This window comes from Aquarana catesbeiana, linkage group LG08 (assembly GCF_042186555.1).
Source record: "Aquarana catesbeiana isolate 2022-GZ linkage group LG08, ASM4218655v1, whole genome shotgun sequence".
Classification (NCBI taxonomy): Eukaryota; Metazoa; Chordata; class Amphibia; order Anura; family Ranidae; genus Aquarana; species Aquarana catesbeiana.
This window is the reverse complement of record NC_133331.1, coordinates 304,876,280-304,895,894: the sequence shown is the minus strand read 5'-3', so window position 1 is coordinate 304,895,894 and position 19,615 is coordinate 304,876,280. Positions and strand designations below refer to the sequence as shown.

The 19,615-nt window shown below is 46.0% G+C and overlaps 1 protein-coding gene and 1 long non-coding RNA gene across 2 annotated transcripts; both read left to right on the top strand.

The window, feature by feature from the left end:
* Window positions 1-2,942: 2,942 nt before the first annotated feature.
* LOC141105183 (uncharacterized) lies at window positions 2,943-19,277 on the top strand. Its single transcript, XM_073595074.1, has 9 exons — window positions 2,943-3,043; window positions 4,372-4,500; window positions 4,846-4,980; window positions 5,067-5,190; window positions 5,307-5,404; window positions 5,514-5,663; window positions 5,782-5,923; window positions 7,705-8,902; window positions 18,121-19,277. Exons 1-9 carry the CDS (start codon window positions 2,945-2,947, stop codon window positions 18,893-18,895), a joined length of 2,850 nt encoding a protein of 949 aa, XP_073451175.1. The 5' UTR covers window positions 2,943-2,944; the 3' UTR covers window positions 18,896-19,277.
* LOC141105184 (uncharacterized) lies at window positions 11,441-15,738 on the top strand. The gene is made up of 3 exons (XR_012235536.1): window positions 11,441-12,233; window positions 13,484-13,612; window positions 14,395-15,738. It is a non-coding gene; the product is annotated as an uncharacterized lncRNA (long non-coding RNA).
* Window positions 19,278-19,615: the final 338 nt, after the last annotated feature.

The following is a 19,615-nucleotide window of genomic DNA, read 5'->3' as shown; positions in this document are numbered from 1 at the left end:
GCAGAGTCTACCAGCTGAAAAGGCAGCAGTTGCAGTGCTAGCAATTTGGCCAAGCTAGCATTCAGACGCTGAGCATGTGGGTGGCTGGGACCAAATTTCTTTAGATGGTTTAGCAACTGGGGTAGGGAAATTTGCCTGCTAAAATCCTATGTTGGTGTACCGCTAGCAGATTGGCCGCAAGTACCTTGGACACCTATTTCTATACCTTCATTCCTGTCAGTGCAGGTTTCTGAGAGGACTGGAGGTATAGTGGGGTTGGAGATCCCAGCTGATGAGGAACAAGGAGAGGTCTGCCTTGTTCTTTGATGTGGGTCTTTTAAGTGCTGTTGCCAACGGACTGCATGGGAGGTCGTCATATGTCTGGTCAAGCATGTGGTGCCCAAGCGGCTGCTGTTTTGGCCATGCTTGATACGCTTCAGACATATGTTGCAAACAGCAATGGTGCGATCTGCTGCACACATGTCAAAAAAGGCCCACACCAAAGAACTTTTCAAAATATGCAGGGAGTCAGCAGCACCCTGCACCTGCTTAGCTCTGCGGTGTGATGCAATAGGGTGGCTGCCCTTAAGCTGCCCCCTGGAGGGCATCCTGCCTCGTTGGAGATGTGCCTCCTCCTCTCTTTTATCAGGCACCCAAGTAGAGTCAGTGATTTCATCCTCCCCTCCCTCCTTGTCACTGGAGCAAACTTGGCAGTATGCTGCAGCTGGGGGAACATGACTGCAAGTTTCTTGTCCTTCTTGGGCACCCCCTCTCTCTAGGCTCACATTACTCCCTTCCTCAACCTGGGTACCATCATCGGAGCCTTCAAATCGCTGCGCATCCTCCTACAGCATGTACCCGACACTGTGGTCGAATAGTTCGGGGGACTCCTCCATGCATGATGGTGGGACTAGGGAAGGAGTGACTGTTGACATGGAGCCGATGGAATATGCCGCTTTGCCAGGCAAGCTACTCTGAGCCTGGGTGACAGAGAATAAGAAGGATGAGGATGGCTTTGTTATCCATTCCACCAACTCTTCTGCATGTTTTGGCTCAATAACATGGCCAGCTGCGGAAAAAAAGGACAAGCGTGCCCCACGGCCACGTGCTGAAGGTGCACCGTGTCCACGACCAGAACTGTTGACTGTAGACACAGAGCCTGCTTGCCCTCTTTTAGTGGCCTGTGAGCGTCTGCCTCTCCTTGGTGGCCTTCCGGACATCTGTATATTTTGATTAGCAAAACCACACTACACTCTATTGTGTACTGTGTACACCACCAGAAAAGTAGTAGCAACTGCACTATGGGTGCACGGTACTGTGTACACCAACAGAAGTGTAATAACAACTATGGGTGCACTGTATGTATTGTGTACACCACCAGGAAAGTAGTAGCAACTGCACTATGGGTGCACAGTACTGTGTACACCGCCTGAAGTATATTATAAAAAGTATACCAGGAATGGCCTGCAGTTGGCTACACTGGATGCAGTGTGTGTGTGTGTGTGTATATATATATATATATATATATATATATATATATATATATACGCAAGACTGACTATATATATATTAAATACACTGCAGCTAACTGAATAACCTGCCTGCCTGCTCAATCTAAATCACACTCTCTCTCCGTCCACGCCAACAACACACTACACAGGGCCGACGTGCAGGCCGACTTATATAGTGTGGGGCGTGGACTTAGTCCACCTGAGCCATAATTGGCCAAAGGCAACCTGCTTTTGGCCAATTATGGCTCTCTTAGCTGAGGGCGCTGGGATTGGCCAAAGCATGCAGGTCATGGTGCATGCTTTGGCAAATCATCATATAGCAATGCACTGCGATCTCGCAGTGCATTATGGGGCATTACGTGACGCTCGAATTTGCCGCAAATGCCCAATAATGTTCATTTTTCAACGATGTTCGAGTCGAACTCATGTTTGACCCGAACATAAAGTTCATCCCTAATCAGGAGCTTCTAATATACAACATAGTGCATGCCCAACCCCTCCTGAACCATACCGTCCACATGTCATTAACATGGGGTGTACCGTGTCAGGGTGCATCCCTCTTGGCACAACACTTTCTCTCCATGTTCATCATCTGCATAAAAGAAGGGGTGGGATAGTGGTGACATCATTGCCCAAAAATGCCCAGTGACCATGTTTTCAGTGCTATTCCCACCTGTTCTGCGGTTCTGCTGCTTCATGCATTGACATACCTCCTTAGACCCAGTCTGTCCAGAGAGTATGGTCAACTGCTAACTTGGCACCATCCACTCTTCAATAAGACACTGAAGTTGAATCCAACCCAATATTACTTCAGACAATTGCAGTACAGAGGATGTTTTTTCAGTCTTTTGAAAGATAAGATGACAATGACTTTTCTAAGTCCTGTCTCTATGAAAAACTATCACTGACATGCTCTAAACAGGAGGGCAGGGTAGAGAAAGATACCAAATCGCATTAGTAAACAAGTTGTAGTGGTCCAACACTGCCACTAGAGCAGGGGTAGGCAACCTCAGCCCCCCAACTGTGGTGAAACTACCCATGAGACATCCCAAGACCCTGACAGTCACAGGCATGGCTCCTAGGTGAGTGGGTGCACTGTCCAAATATGACCATGTAATTTGTCCATTTGATGAACTGTGAAAAGCTCGGGTTTGGGTTGCACTTATGGTCAACCCAAACCCAAAGCTAATCCCCACAGAGGAACAGAAACTGTTCAATTCTCAAAGAACTCCTAGTGGAGGAACCCTGGCTGAGAAAGGCTGGACTAGGCAGTAATATATTTCTATCCCCCTTGGTGGGAGTGGAGATAACTAAAAGCACAAGGCCGTGTTCACACTATGAGACGTTACTCAGGGCTGCGGTTCTTCTGAGCTCCACAAGGTGGTGATCTCACTTCTACCCAGACAGGAAATCTCTATGGAAGACAGGAAGTGATGTCAGGTATACAGGAAGTGATGTCAGGTGCAGACAGGAAGTTCTGGGTTAGAGGTGAGTCGGGAGGATTAGATAGGGTGAGTAGAGAGGAGACGTTGCTGGAACTTATGGCAGAGGAGGTAATAAGATATTACATTCTATTTACAATTTACACCCAGTAATTTGCCGTCATGTTCATCCTCTTCCTCCGTAGTCACTGTGATGTCTTTTATCTCCAGCAGATGATGATACACACATATATAGGGTGGACACATAGATTAACCCCTTCAGGGTCAGAACATTCCCCACTTACGGGGCTGGGACATTGTCTTCATTTTGGACTTAAATTCTAGTAATATGGTCCTGAGAGGCTGCGAGGGGTAATAGGGATAACGACTCCGGGGGCCTCTGAGATGATGGTCATTCTGAAAGACTCAGAGGGGTTAGTCAGGCTTCAGGGCTCTGAGGGAAGAGGAGGCTGTAGTGCTCAGGGGGTCTCCAAGGTAGAGAGGGGGATTCTTGAACAATGATGGTCCTCCTACCTGCACTTTTCAGACCTCCTTACAGAACTGCTGCTAGGAAATGAAGGCAGCCTTCACCTTCTTCTCGTGTTACTGGTCTAGTAAAATGTTCCAGGACACAAAGTGGAATGAAGAAGGGAAGTCCTTCACCCTGGGTACGCACTTGTTATTAGAGGATCTGTTTGCACAGACTTGCTTAGCAGGCCCTTGTTGTGGGTCTGAGGGAGCCGTCCAATACCCTCCCATGACATAGACTGTGTCAGAGCCTGGTACTGGAATACAGAACACCAGGAACCCACTGCCACTTTGTACTAGGTCCTGGATACTACAGTATACTTGGCAACTAAGAGAACAAACCCCTCACCCCCTACTGTCCTCTTACCCACATTGGGCTGCCATTGGAGTGATGAGTACAAAATCCTTCCCCCTGCCCTCTACTTCACCAACATCATCCTCCTGCTATCCAATCCCTTCTCTTACTGCAGTGAGTGACAGTGGCATCACTCCTATCAGTCAGCAGGCTGCTGGAAATTGGAGCCTTGCAGTCGGAGTTCTGCCAATTGTTTGGATTAGCCCAGAAAGTTTGCCAGTTCCCTTCCTGGACATCATGATGACCCTACAATGACCTCACAGCACTGCCTCAGAGCAAAACAAGTCAAAAGAAGGATTGTATTTATCATTCCTTGTCTGCAGATCTAAAACTAATCAAAACCAGTTCAGAAACAAAACAAACCCAACAGAGAAAAGGGAAATTTCTAATAGAGCAGGCCAAGAGGGTCTGGGGACCTCGAAAATGTAACAACCCTAAACAGTCCAAACTAAATATGTTCAAATGGGGGCAGTAGTTCTTAAACGTACATCAGCCCTCCTATTATCCCCCTCACATCCACATCCTATTACTGTGTCACCAATACCATCCAAATAATTCTTACTTTAATTTCCCAAAGTTATCCATCTACAAGGAGACCTGTATAGATCAAATGATGGCACCAATGAGGATGGAGGAGGACCGGAGTCACATAACTGAGAAGATACTAAATCTCACCCTGGAGATCATCTACCTGCTGACCAGAGAGGTGAGGAGGATTCTGGGAGGTCACATGACATCACTCTTATCTCTAATAATAAAACACAGACCTGACCGGAGAGGTGAGGAGGATTCTGGGAGGTCACATGACAATCACTCTTATCTCTATTAATAAAACAGACCTGACCGGAGAAATAAGGAGGATTCTGGGTGTTCACATGACATCACTCTTATCTCTAATAATAAAACACAGACCTGACCGGAGAGGTGAGGAGGATTCTGGGGGGTCACATGACATCACTCTTATCTTTATTAATAAAAAACAGACCTGAGCGGAGAGGTGAGGAGGATTCTGGGATTCTAACTTGATATTCCTATTGGTTCTCCAATACAGAGTTTTCCTGTTCTGAAGTCAGGTGATTATATGACCATTACAGTGCCTCCATGTGACTCCCTAAAACCTGAGAGACACAACATGCAAAAGATTCTAGAAGTTACCAAGAAGATGATGGAGTTGCTGATAGGAGAGGTGAGCGGTGCCGGGAATTCTGGGACATTATCCAGTAACAGACAAGGGATGTATCTGGATGGTGACTGTATCATTGTGTGTGTCAGGTTCCTATAAGGTGTCAGGATGCCACTGTCTATTTCTCCATGGAGGAGTGGGAGTATTTAGAAGGACACAAGGATCTCTACAAGGACGTCATGATGGAGAATCAGCCGCCCCTCACATCACCGGGTAAGAGGAGACTTTATCGTAAAGGAGAGAGCAGTACGGAGGGTCCACCTAGATCCCCCATCATCTGATAAACACATAGAAACAATGTATTCAGTCAGTGTGTGTGTTTCCTACAGATGGATCCAGTAATGGGAACCCACCAGAAAGATGTCCCTGTCTTCTGTATTCCCGGGATTCCACACAGGAAGATCACATAATCCCTCACCATCATCAGGTAGGTGGGACTGAGCAAATAGAACAGAATTCAAAGCTATGATAGGATATTCTTCTATGTCATTTCTTGTTCCTTTTTACACTTATATTCTATCATCTTTGGGGTTTAGAATGAGGAACGGAAAGACATCAAAGCTGAGATTAAAGAGGAAGAAGAAGAGATGTTGATGAGTGGAGCTCAGCAGTCTATGGGAGGGGGAGGTCCTCTGTATTCCCGGGATTCCACACAGGAAGATTACACCATCCCTCACCATTACAAGGTTAGTTGAACAGAACATCTGGGACATGGACTTGTGAGACGATGTGTGGATCTTTTCTATATGTGATGTCACAATATTAAATCTTATGTTTAATGTTTCTATCCTTCTCTTGGTTTAGGGCGCAGATCTGATAGATATAGAATTTGAGGTTAAAGCAGAAGAAGAAGAGACGTATGTGAGGGATGATCAGCAGTCTATGGAGGAGGATGGAATAACGGGGACATTTATAGAGGAGGACGCTCCTACAGAGATCAGCACAGGTAGGTTATTGATAGTAGACCCATTCCTCCACCCATACTGCTCACTGATTGGTCCAGAACAGGGAAGCCATCAGAAATTTTGGGGCCCCTTACACAGTTTTAGGCCTTGGTCCCCCGGGGGCCTTGTCCACCAACATTCCCCAGGGCCTGCCCACTGGCCGTCCCCACCGAATCCTCCCACATTGTGGAGACTGGAGGAATGGATGATGCTGGGTGTGGATGTGGATACATTTTGGAGACTGATGGATGGATGTGGATACACTGTGGAGAATGGATGGATGATGCTGGATGTGGATATATTGTGGGGACTGGAGGGAGGGATGGATGGATAGATGATGCTGGATGTGGATACATTGTGGGGACTGGAGGGATGTAGTAGATGCTGGGTGGGGATGCAGATGATTGAGTTACATTGTGGAAATGGATAAGGATGACTCTGGGTGGAGATGAGAGTTATAGTGAAAAGGCTCTCCACAATGTAACTCTCATCCTCATCCATTTTCACAATGTAACTCAATCATGCCAGCTTGTTAGCCTCAGGTTTCCCATCCAAGGAGAAGGAGATAAAAATAAAGTCCAAATATACAGCACAGCAGCACACCAACTTTTTGTGACTTACCCTCCCACGCCGATCTCTCCTATCTGTAGCACCTAATAGGGCTGGGTCATTCACCGCTGATGAACTGACCACACCATCTGCCCAAGTCCCAGCCAATCAGAACTAACCTAGCAGCAGCCACCTCCGCCTCAGCAGGGAAAGAAGCAGAGCGAGTGCTGGCCTCGATCAACTGCGGGGGGGGGGTCTAGTGAAAGGCGGCGGTGGTGGCTTAGCTCAGCTTTATAAGCTCCTTTCCTTCCTTCTTCTCTATAGTGGGCACCGGGGGGGAGTGCTAGTGAAAGAAAGGCGGCGGCTCATTCAGACTTGTGTATGCTCCCTTCTCCCTCTCTATAGCTGGTGCCGGAGGGGGGGAGCGGCCAGGTCTTGGTTGGGATGCTCGGGCCCCTTACAGGAGTACTCCCTGTACCCCCCTGATTGCGGCCCTGGTCCAGAGTAGGACATGGACTGGGTGATATCAGCCTGTAATACTCTGGTCACTTTCCTGAGCTGTGTTCCCCGTCCTATATTCCTGTATTTCTCTCGGATAATCTTCCTTCTCTGTGCTGCAGACACAATTTATGTATCTAGACTGGATTATGGAGATTCTGGGGTTCAGCTTGCAGCAAAATGTTGAGTTTCACCATTGGTGTTGCCGAACTTAGGCACTTGGTCCATGTGCCTCGAGTCTTCTGGCCTGTGACCGCATCTAGTAAGATCTCTTACAGAGCAATTATCCTGGGGTTACTTGCTTTGTTGTTTGCTGGCTGTATCATATGTCTGTATAGTCTCAGACCCAAGTCACTGAGTGCAGTCTCAATAGACAGGAGGCAGCAGTTTGAGACCTCTGCAACTTGTCTCAAGTAAACATTTTAGCTGCCACTAATGGCTGTGTACCAATACTGACCATTACGCTATATCATTTATATTGCAAGTCACGTAGGCCTAAGCCCTGCACTATATAGTCTATTTCATAAAAGACAGTTCTCGTTGTTTTCTCACTCTCTGACAAAGGTCCATGAATAAAGAAATGAACTGGTAGGAGATCAGAGGACCCATTTCCTGGTTACCTTGAGGGGGGAATTGTAAGATCCTCAGAGACAAAGCTGCCTGATGTGGGCGGAGTCCTGGTTTAGGGGAACCAATCTGCTCATGTCTAGTAATAATCTTTTTATTTCTATTTTAGTAGATGGACGGGAGATGAGGAAAACCTCAGAGGATTGTCTCACTTTGTCTCCAGACTGTAAAGTAGAAGATGAGGACATCACACAGTATAGTCCAGGAGAAAACCCGACTACCTCAAATGTCCATCCGGCACCACACAGTGTAGATGGACCATCGTATTCCTCTTATCCTGAGGAACCTCAGACTGTGAGGGACGGTGCCGGACCATCGTATTCCTCTTATCCTGAGGAACCTCAGACTGTGAGGGACAGTACCATCCTGCCAACAGATAAAAGGTTTTCCTGTACTGATTGCGGGAAGTGTTTCCGTTTTAAATCCAAACTTAATGAGCATAAAATAACACACACAGGTGAGAAGCCGTATTCCTGTCCTGAGTGCGGGAAATATTTTGTACAAAAATCAAATCTGGTTGGACATCAAAAGTCTCACAGAGGGGAAAAGCCATATTCCTGTCCTGAGTGTGGGAAATGCTTTGTACGAAAATCATATCTTGTCATACATCTGAGGTCTCACACGGGGGAGAAGCCATTTGCCTGTCCTGAGTGTGGGAAATGTTTTCCAAGGAAATCAGAACTTGTCATTCATCAAAGATCACACACGGGTGAGAAGCCGTATTCCTGTCCTGAGTGCGGGAAATGTTTTCCTCAGAAATCAGACCTTGTCATACATCAAAGATCTCACACGGGAGAGAAGCCGTATTCCTGTCCTGAGTGTGGGAAATGTTTTTCACGGAAATCAGACCTTGTCAAACATGAAAGATCTCACACGGGTGAGAAGCCGTATTCCTGTCCTGAGTGCGGGAAATGTTTCTCACAGATGTCACATCTTTGCAAACATCAGAGATTGCACACAGGTGAGAAGCCTCATTCCTGTCCTGAGTGCGGGAAATGTTTCTCACAGAAGTCAAGTCTTTGCAAACATCAGAGATTGCACACGGGGGAGAAGTCGTATTCCTGTCCTGAGTGCGGGAAATGTTTTTCACAGAAGGGCAATCTTGACAAACACCAGAGATTGCACACGGGGGAGAAGTCGTATTCCTGTCCTGAGTGCAGGAAATGTTTTTCACTGAAGTGTAATCTTGACAGACATCAGAGATTGCACACGGGGGAGAAGCCATATTCCTGTCCTGAATGCGGTAAATGTTTCATACAAAAAACGTCTCTTGTTACACATCAAATGTCTCACACGGGGGAAAAGCCGTATTCAAGTCCTAAGTGAGTGAATTGTTCCTCACTGAAGTCCTGTCTTCCTGTACATCAGGGATCCCACACAACGCTCGAGGTGTATTAGTGCCACAAATGTCACCTTAATATCCGGGTTTATTTTCTTAAAGTAATAATATAATAAAAAAATGTACTGAATGAAAACGTAAATATATTGTGTGTGTCGGTGCAATAATGACAATCTTTAATATCTAAACATTGTACATGGGTGACGCTTTAACCACCTCCCACCCGGCCACTGCACATATATGGATGGGTGCTTCTTCCTTCTGAGTGGACGTTCTTGAAAGTCCCTCAGAAGGAGCGGGATTATGCGGGCGCGTGCCTGCACACCCGCGCGTTGCATCTCAAATCGTCAGGAGGGCACTCTGATTTGCCCTCCTGATCGCACTATGGCTGTGTGTAATCACAGCCATCGTGATGTAAACAGCCTAGGGGTGTGACGTCAGAAACGGGGTCGCGCGACCGCATGCCCGCGCAGCGGTGCGATTCCGATGTGCCTGTGTCCCCCAGAGACAGGGCAGCACTGCACGGCAGGAGGGCTCTGTGATTGGCCCTCCTGATGACGGCTGTGTCCAATCACAGCTGTCATGTAATGTTAATAGAGAGGTGTCTCTTCTTCTCACACAGAGCCTGTTATTGAGAGGAAGAGAGATCTGTGCTGCAGCCGGTGGATCAGTGAGTTTTAAGCTGTTTGTTGTCTGCTTTTTACCCACCTAGTGTCCCCAAACACAGTGATAACACCTGTCCCAGTGAACATCTGTCTGTGATCATCTGGCACATCTGCCTGTCATCATCTGGCACAACTGTCCATCATCATCTGACACATCTGCCCGTCATCATCTAGCACAACTGTCTGTCATCTGGCACATCTGTCCATCAACGTCTGGTACCTTTGTCCGTGATCATCTGGCACAACTGTCTGCGATCATCTGGCACATCTGTGTTATCATCTGGCTAATCTGTTCATTATCATCTGCCCGTAATACTCTGCCACATCTGGCGCACAACTGTTCATGATCATATGGCACACATCTTCCTGTGATCATCTGCCACATCCCAGTGATAACATCTGCCAAATCTGTCTGTGAACATCTGCCACATGCCAGTGATAACATCTGCCAAATCTGTCTGTGAACATCTGCCACATGCCAGTGATAACATCTGTCTGTGATCATCTGTGCATATCTGTCCACATGGCTAAAAGATTATACAGCAGCGAGGAGGCTCTCCAGAGTATGTCGAACGAGAGTAGCGGGGAACTCTCCGTCAGACTGGGATAGTGACTATGAGCCAGTAGAAAGAAGTGGCTCTGAAATGGAAACTGAGGAGGACAGAATTCTAACAAAGAAGCTCAGGAGAAATGATCAGGTGCAGGCATCCACCAGCAGCAGCGCAATAAATCCTGAGGCATCCACCAGCAGCGCAGCACTCCAGGATAGGCAGGAATCCACCAGCAATTCTGCAAGTCCTTGTGCAGTGGCAAGCACAAGCAGGGCAACATTCCTAGAGGATAGGCCAGATGCTAGCAACGGGGCGTCCCATCCACAACGAGGCAGGGCCCATACTAGCCTCCCAGACCTTCTACTGTATCCAACATGGCTGCCCAATACTTCAGTAGAACCTGTAATTCCACCTTTTACAGCCCAGCCAGGCCCTCAAATACAATCGGAAAATGTAACCCCAATTTATTATTTCCATTTATATTTTACCGATGATCTCCTGAATTACATTGTGGAGCAGTGTAATCTGTACGCCAGACAACATATAGCAAACAATCCAGATTCCTCCTACGCCCGCCCTTTTGTTTGGAAACCCCTCACTGTGGAAGAATGAACTCCATGCCTACTGGTCTACCCAACCTATCCACCACATGCCAGTCTACTCGTCTTTGATGCCCAGAACCTGTTACAAGACGATAATGAGGTTTTTACATTTCAACAAAAATGCCCAGTGCCTTCCTCAAAATCATCCCGATTATGATAAATTATTCAAAATTCGGCCCCTAATCAATTTTTTTTGCTCCAGCTTCAAGCAGATGTTTACCCCTGATATAAATATTTGTGTAGATGAATCCCTAGTACACTTCACCGGAAGACTCCACCGCCAAACGTGGAGTAAAATTTTACAAGGCATGTGACAACAGGGCCATGGGTTACACATGTGATTTTAAACTTTATGAGGGAAAGGGCAGCCAGCTAACCCCCCCCCCCCCCGGATGCCCTACCTATAGCTGATCGAACCATTGCTTGGGAAGGGTTACCACCTATATGTAGACAATTTCTACACAATTCTCCTACTTTTCCAGCCATCTGTATATAAAGAAGACTGTGGCCTGTGGAACAGTACGGACCAACCGCCAGGGCTTCCCACAGAGATTGGTCGCCAAGAAATTGAGTACAGAAGATGTTTTTTCCAGTCTTTTGAAGGGTAAGAAGACAATGACTTAACCAAGCCCTGTCTCTATGATAAACTATCACTGACTGAGGGAACATGAAAGGAGAAAAGGGGCTATCTAGTACTAAACTAACTAGCTCTGAACAGTAGGGCAGGATAGAGAAAGGTACCAAATAGACATGTGCGATTAGTTTCGTATGAATCGGAAATACAAATTTTTATGCATACGAATTCTATACGAAATTTCGTATACGAACTTCGGATCCAAATTCCGTTACAACAGAATCGGACAGAATGTTCGTTAACTACGAATATTCGTTATGATGAAGTTAAAACCCCAGGAAGTCAGCATAGCACAGGGATGGTGGGAGCCCCTCATAATGATAAATTCATCATAACGAAAATTTGCAATTGTTACAAAAAGTTAAACCTACAAGTTAAAAAACCCAGGAGGTCAACACAGCACAGGGATGGTGGGAGCCCCTCATAATGATCTGCCCATTTGATTAATTGTGACAGCTTGGGTTTGGGTCAGACTTATTGCCAACCCAAACCCAAGCTCATCTCCACTGAGAAACAGAAACTGTTCATTTCTCAAGGAACTACTAGAGACCTTTGGAGGAACCCTGGCGTAGAAAGGCTGGACTAGGCAGTAATATATTTCTATCCCCCTTGGTGGGAGTGGAGATGAGAGCACACTATGAGATGTTTCTCAGGGCTGCAATTCTTCTGAGCTCCACAAGGTGGGGACCTCATCGCTATGGAAGACAGGAAGTGATGTCAGGTACTGACAGGAAGTGATGTCAGGTACTGATAGGAAGTGATGTCAGGTGCAGACAGAAAGTTCCGGGTCAGAGGTGACATGGGAGGAAGTAGAGAGGAGACATTGCTGGAACTGGCAGCAGAGGAGGTAATAAGATCTTATTTTATATTTACACCCAGTAACCCCCCCCGTCATGTCCGTCCTCTTCCTCCATAGTCACTGTGACATCTTTTATCTCATGTAGATGATGATACACACATATATATGGTGTGGAAAAATAGATTAACCTCTTCAGGGTCAGAACATTCCCCCACTTACGGGGCCGCCCGGAGCATTGTTTTCAGTTTGGACTTAAATTCTAGTAATATGGTCCTGTGATGGGGTAATAGGGATAAAGACTCCGGGGGGCCTCTGAGATGATGGTGATTCTGAGGGGTTAGTCAGGCTTCAGGGCTCTGAGGGAAGAGAAGGCTGTAGGGCTCAGAGGGCTTCCAGGGGGGGGGGGGGGGGGGCTCGTGATCAATTATGGTCCTCCTACCTGAACTTTTCAAAGCTACTTACAAAACTCCTGCCAGGAAATTAAGGCAACCTTCTCCTTCTTCCCATGTTACTGGTCAAGTAATGTGTTCCAGGACATCAAGCAGAATGAAGAAGGAAAGTCCTTCACCCTGGGTACACACTCTTTGCTAGAGGATCTGTTTGTGCAGACTCACTTAGCAGGCCCATGTTGTGGGTCTGAGGGAGCCGTCCAATACCTTCCCATGACATAGACTGTGTCAGAGCCTGGTACTGGAATCCAGAACACCAGGAACCCACCACCACTCTGTACAAGGTCCTGGATACTACAGTATACTTGGCAGCTAAGAGAACAAACCCCTCACCCCCTGCTGTTCTCCTACCTACATTGGGCTGCCATTGGAGGAATGAGAATAAAATCCCCCCCCCACCGCCCTTTACTTCACCAACATCATCCTCCTCCTATCCAATCCCTTCTCTTACTGCAGAGAGTGACAGTGACATCACTCCTATCAGTCTTCAGGCTGCCAGAGATTGGAGCCTTGCAGTCAGAGTTCTGCCAATTATCCAGATTAGCCCAGAACTCCGACCAAAAGTCAGCAAGTTCCCCTTCCTGGACATCATGATGACCCTACATTAACCTCACAGCACTGCCTCAGAGCAGATCAAGAAGACAGAAGAAGAATCATATTTATCATTCCTTGTCTGCAGATCTAAAACTAACCAAAACCAGTTCAGAAACAAAACAAACCCAACAGAGAAAAGGGAATTTCTCATCTGGTGGGCCAGTAGGGTCCCGGGACCTCAAAAATGTAACAAACACTATCCTATTATTGTGTGACCAATACCATCCAAGTAATTCTTACTTTCATTTCCCAAAGTTATCCGTCTACAAGGAGACCTGTATAGATCAAATGACGGCACCGATGAGGATGGAGGAGGACCGGAGTCACATGACTGAGAAGATCCTAAACCTCACCCTGGAGATCATCTACCTGCTGACCGGAGAGGTGAGGAGGATTCTGGGAGGTCACATGACATCACTCTTATCTCTATTAATAAAACACAGACCTGACCGGAGAGGTGAGGAGGATTCTGGGAGGTCACATGACATCACTCTTATCTCTATTAATAAAACACAGACCTGACCGGAGAGGTGAGGAGGATTCTGGGAGGTCACATGACATCACTCTTATCTCTATTAATAAAACACAGACCTGACCGGAGAGGTGAGGAGGATTCTGGGAGGTCACATGACATCACTCTTATCTCTATTAATAAAACACAGACCTGACCGGAGAGGTGAGGAGGATTCTGGGAGGTCACATGACATCACTCTCATCTCTAATAATAAAACACAGACCTGACCGGAGAGGTGAGGAGGATTCTGGGAGGTCACATGACATCACTCTTATCTCTATTAACCACTTGCCCACTGGGCACCTAAACCCCCTTCCTAACCAGACCAATTTTCAACTTTCAGCGCTGTCACACCTTGAATGACAATTACTCAGTCATGCAACACCGTACCCATATAGAAATGTTGTCCTTTTTTTCACACAAATAGAGCTTTCTTTTGGTGGTATTTAATCACACTGGGTTTTTTTTCTTTTTTTTTTTGCGCCATAAAAAGACCAAAAATGTTATTTTAAAAAATGCATTTTTCTTCATTTCTTCATAAGTTTTTGCAAATTAGTAATTGTTTTTCATAAATTTTGGCTGAAATTTATACTGCTACATATCTTTGGTAAAAATAACCAAAATCAGTGTATATTATTTGGTCTGTGTGAAGGTTATAGAGTCTACAAGCTATGGTGCCAATCACTGAACGTTAATCATACCTGATGCACTGACGGTCTATATTAATTCTCGAGACTCTAACAAGCAAGGAAAGTACAAATACCCCCCAAAATGACCCCTTTTTGGAAGACATTCCAAGGTATTTAGTAAGAGGCATGGTGAGTTTTTGAAGTTGTAATTTTTTCCCACAATTCTTTGCAAATTGAAGAACTTTTTTATTTATTTATTTTTTCTCACAAAACTGTCATATTAACAGGTTATTTCTCACACACAGCATATACATAGTTGCAACTACACCCCAAAACACAATCTACTCCTCCTCCCAAGTATGGCGATACCACATGTGTGAGACTTTTACACAGCCTGGCCACATACAGAGGCCCGACATGCAGATAGCACCATCGGGTGTTCTAGGAGCGTAAATTACACATCTCATTTCTCAGCCACCTATTACACTTTTGTGAGGCACTGATGGGCACTGTAGTGGCATTGATATGAACTGATGTGTCACAGATGAGCACTGATGTGAATTGGATGAGAACTGATGTGGAACTGATGAGCACTGATGTGGCACAAATGAGAACTGTTGTGGCATGGATAAGAACTTATGTGCCATGGATGAGAACTGATGTGGCATGGATGAGTATTGATGTGGCATGGATGTAGCATGGATGAGCATGAATGTGGCACAGATGAGCACTGATGTGGCACGGATGAGAATTGATGTGGCAAGGATGAGAACTGATGAGCACTGATGTGGCATGGATTTGGCACAGATCAGCACTGATGTGGCATGGATGAGGCATGAATGAGCCATGGATGGACATGAATGAGCCATGGATGGACATGAATGAGTCATGGATGGGTATGAATGAGTCATGGATGGGTATGAATGAGCCATAGATGAGCATGAATTGCCATGGATGGGCAGTGATGAGCCATGGATGGGCAGTGATCAGCGCTGTGGGCACTTCAGATCCAGCCCACAAGACCTGCTGCACCGGCTTCCGCCTCTCTTCACACTCCTCACCGATCAGTGTGAGGAGAGGGGAGGAGCTGAACCAGACATGATGCCAGTTTGTTGACAAGTGATCTCTCCCTCATTGGACGGAGCAACCACGTGGTAAAGAGCCGCTGTCATTGGCATTTTAACCCGCTCTGTGATGTGCTGGGTCCTGAGGCCCCGACGGTCACGGATATTCCCGGGTGCACGCCAATTGTACGCCCTCCCAGAATAAGCCGACCACGCAGTAGCCATACCCTGGTCAGGAATGGTTAATTAAACAGAGAGGTGAGGATTCTGGGATTCTAACTTGATATTCCTATTGGTTCTCCAATACAGAGTTTTCCTCTTCTGAAGTCAGGTGATCATATGACCATCACAGTGCCTCCATGTGACTCCCTAAAACCCGAGAGACACAACATGCAGAAGGTTCTAGAAGTCATCAAGAAGATGATGGAGCTGTTGACAGGAGAGGTGAGGTGTGCCGGGAATTCTGGGACATTATCCAGTAACAGACAAGGGATGTGTCTGGATGGTGACTGTATCATTGTGTGTGTCAGGTTCCTATAAGGTGTCAGGATGTCACTGTCTATTTCTCCATAGACTGAGCATGAAGACCTAAATAATGATTCCAAGCTCTGACAGGACATTCTTCTATGTAATCTCTTGTTCCGTTTTACACATATATTCTATCATCTTTGGGGTTTAGGATGAGGAACAGAAAGAAATCAAAGCTGAGATTAAAGAGATAAAAGAAGAGATGTCGATGAGTGGAGATCAGCAGTCTATGGGAGGGGGAGGTCTTTTGTATTCCCGGGATTCCACAGGGGCCGATTACACCATCCATCACCATTACAAGGTTGGTTGAACGGAACATCTGGGACATGGACTTGTTAGACGATGTGTGGATCTTTTCTGTATGTGATGTCACAATATTACATTTTATGTTTCTTTCATTCTCTTGGTTTAGCGTGGAGATCCAATCGATATGAAATTTGAGGTTAAATCAGAAGAAGAAGAGACGTATGTGAGGGATGATCAGCAGTCTGTGGAGGAGGATGGAATAACGGGGACATTTATAGAGGAGGACACTCCTACAGAGATCAACACAGGTGGGTCATTTATAGTAAATACATTCACTACATAATTTATATTGTACTTTACATAGTCCTAACACCTTCACCTGTATACTCAATGTTGAACATTACATACTCCTGACCCCTGCAATATACATAATATGTTGTACATTACATACTCCTGACTTCTGTTCTCTCTCCTCTACACAATGTATATATATAAAAACATAATATGTATTCTCTTTTGTTACACCCATTTTCTACCAGCTGGACATTTTATATCTGATGATTTGATTGGAGCACAGATTTTTACATGTTAATAATAATGTGATAACATCCTCACACTTTGGAATCTTAAACAGAAAGTGATAATGAGGGTAGTGTCAGTAACCCAATGATGGTGGTCTTCAAGATCAGTCCAGTCTTCATCTTGTTGTTCTCCCCCCATCCTCACTCTCTGACCTCTGGTGGGGCTCAGCCCCGCTGTTATACATGACTAAATCATGGACTAAATAAGGAAGTGCAGGATTTCTTGTGTTGGAAAGATGGCAATGAGTGTTAGAGGGGGTGGGGACACTCGTCCTATAATCCCCTCCTCACTGTCACTCCTATAAAGGACAGTTCTCATTGGTTAATAACACAAAAATCAATCTGTGCAGTCACCCAAATATCCAAACTGGGTTGCAAGCTCACACCATATAGGTGATTCCACCCCACCTACCTAATGATACAAGCGGGATAAGTCAGTGTAGTGCTACCCAAAAATATAGGAAAGAAATGATCCGGTAGGAGATCAGAGGACCCATTTACTAGTTACATTGAGGGGGGAATTGTAAGATCCTCAGAGACAAAGCTGCTTGATGTGGGCGGAGTCCTGGTTTAGGGGAACCAATCTGCTCATGTCTAGTAATAATCTTTGTATTTCTATTTTAGTAGATGGACGGGAGATGAGGAAAACCTCAGAGGATTGTCTCACTTTGTCTCCAGACTGTAAAGTAGAAGATGAGGACATCACACAGTATAGTCCAGGAGAAAACCCGACTACCTCAAATGTCCATCCGGCACCACACAGTGTAGATGGACCATCGTATTCCTCTTATCCTGAGGAACCTCAGACTGTGAGGGACGGTGCCGGACCATCGTATTCCTCTTATCCTGAGGAACCTCAGACTGTGCGGGACGGTGCCGGACCATCGTATTCCTCTTATCCTGAGGAACCTCAGACTGTGCGGGACGGTGCCGGACCATCGTATTCCTCTTATCCTGAGGAACCTCAGACTGTGCGGGATGGTGCCGGACCATCGTATTCCTCTTATCCTGAGGAACCTCAGACTGTGCGGGATGGTGCCGGACCATCGTATTCCTCTTATCCTGAGGAACCTCAGACTGTGAGGGACGGTCCCGGACCATCGTATTCCTCTTATCCTGAGGAACCTCAGACTGTGCGGGACGGTGCCGGACCATCGTATTCCTCTTATCCTGAGGAACCTCAGACTGTGCGGGACGGTGCCGGACCATCGTATTCCTCTTATCCCGAGGAACCTCAGACTGTGAGGGACGGTGCCGGACCATCGTATTCCTCTTATCCTGAGGAACCTCAGACTGTGCGGGGCGGTGCCGTCCTTCCAACAGATAAGAGGTTTTCCTGTACTGAGTGCGGGAAGTGTTTCTGTTTTAAATCTCATCTTAATGTGCATGAAAGACCTCACACAGGTGAGAAACCACATTCCTGCCCTGAGTGCGGTAAGTGGTTTTCAAACAAGTATACACTTTCCATACATCATAAATCTCACACAGGTGAGAAGCCGTATTCCTGCACTGAGTGTGGGAAATGTTTTTCAAAGAAATGCAATTTTGACAGCCATCAGAGATCACACACGGGAGAGAAGCCGTATTCCTGCCCTGAGTGCGGGAAATGCTTCGGACGTCAATCAACTCTTGTCACACATCAGAATTCTCACACGGGGGAGAAGCCATTTATCTGCCCTGAGTGCGGGAAATGCTTTGGCCTTAAATCAACTCTTTTCACACATCAGAGGTCTCACACAGGTGAGAAGCCGTATTCCTGTCCTGAGTGCGGGAAATGTTTTTTATATAAATCACGTCTTGTCACACATCAACGTTCTCACACGGGGGAGAAGCCTTTTTGCTGTTTAGAGTGCGGGAAATGTTTTTTAGAGAAGTCCACTCTTAAATATCATCAGAGACTGCACACGGGTGAGAAGCTATATTCCTGTTCTATGTGCGGGAAATGTTTTGTAAAAAGATCAATACTTGTCACACATCAGAGGTCTCACACGGGGGAGAAGCCATTTATCTGTCCTGAGTGCGGGAAATGTTTTTCAGAGAAGTCCAAGCTTGACAGACATCAGGGATCTCACACGGGGGAGAAGCCATATTCCTGTCCTGAGTGAGGGAATTGTTCCTCACTGAAGTCCTGTCTTCCTGTACATTAGGGGTCCCACACAACCCTTGAGGTGTATTAGTGCCTTGAGTGTGGGAAATGTCTTGTATATGAATGTTGCTGGACATGTGGGGAAGAAGCACACCCTGATATACACCTCAGATATACTCCATGGCTGATCTTCATCATGGAAGAAACAGTTGATAAGGAGATCAGAGATCACCAAAGACATGGATGAAGTGTTGTACCGTGTCGGCCATTGATAGCAGGAGAAAAATAAAAATGGAGTCATTACCTCTCATTGGCTGAGTACATTTTGTGGTGTAAACCTTTATAACAATTAGAGGTCTATTTTTTTTTTTTTATCCATTGAACAAATGTGAGCAGCATACACCCAGCCGTGACAAATATTGCCTGTATTTTATTTCATACAATGATTTCCTATGGTTACCACCTAGTGGCCATAATGCGGCATTACCATTGATCCTGATGAAGGTATTCCAGGAAAATTACCACATCAGGCCACTAGATGGCGCTGACCATCATATGAAATTACGTGTTCATTACATTACGGCCAGAATTTGTCAAGGCTCGGCAAATGCTTCTCACACTCATCCAACTATTCTTTTTACCAGGCCGACCCTCTTAGTTTCCTCGTCAGGCATGACTTCATACAAATAACTGAGATATCATACTCATGCACTTATCACTACAGTAGACATCGGAGAAC

What these genes read in the sequence shown, in the direction of transcription:
- LOC141105183 (XM_073595074.1), top strand. Translation starts at nt 2,945, where the DNA reads ATGTCAGGTGCAGACAGGAAGTTCTGGGTTAGAGGTGAGTCGGGAGGA. An exon ending in TAATCCCTCACCATCATCAG is followed by an intron (nt 5,405 to 5,513) that starts GTAGGTGGGACT and finishes TTTGGGGTTTAG; the next exon opens with AATGAGGAACGGAAAGACAT. An exon ending in CCATCCCTCACCATTACAAG is followed by an intron (nt 5,664 to 5,781) that starts GTTAGTTGAACA and finishes CTCTTGGTTTAG; the next exon opens with GGCGCAGATCTGATAGATAT.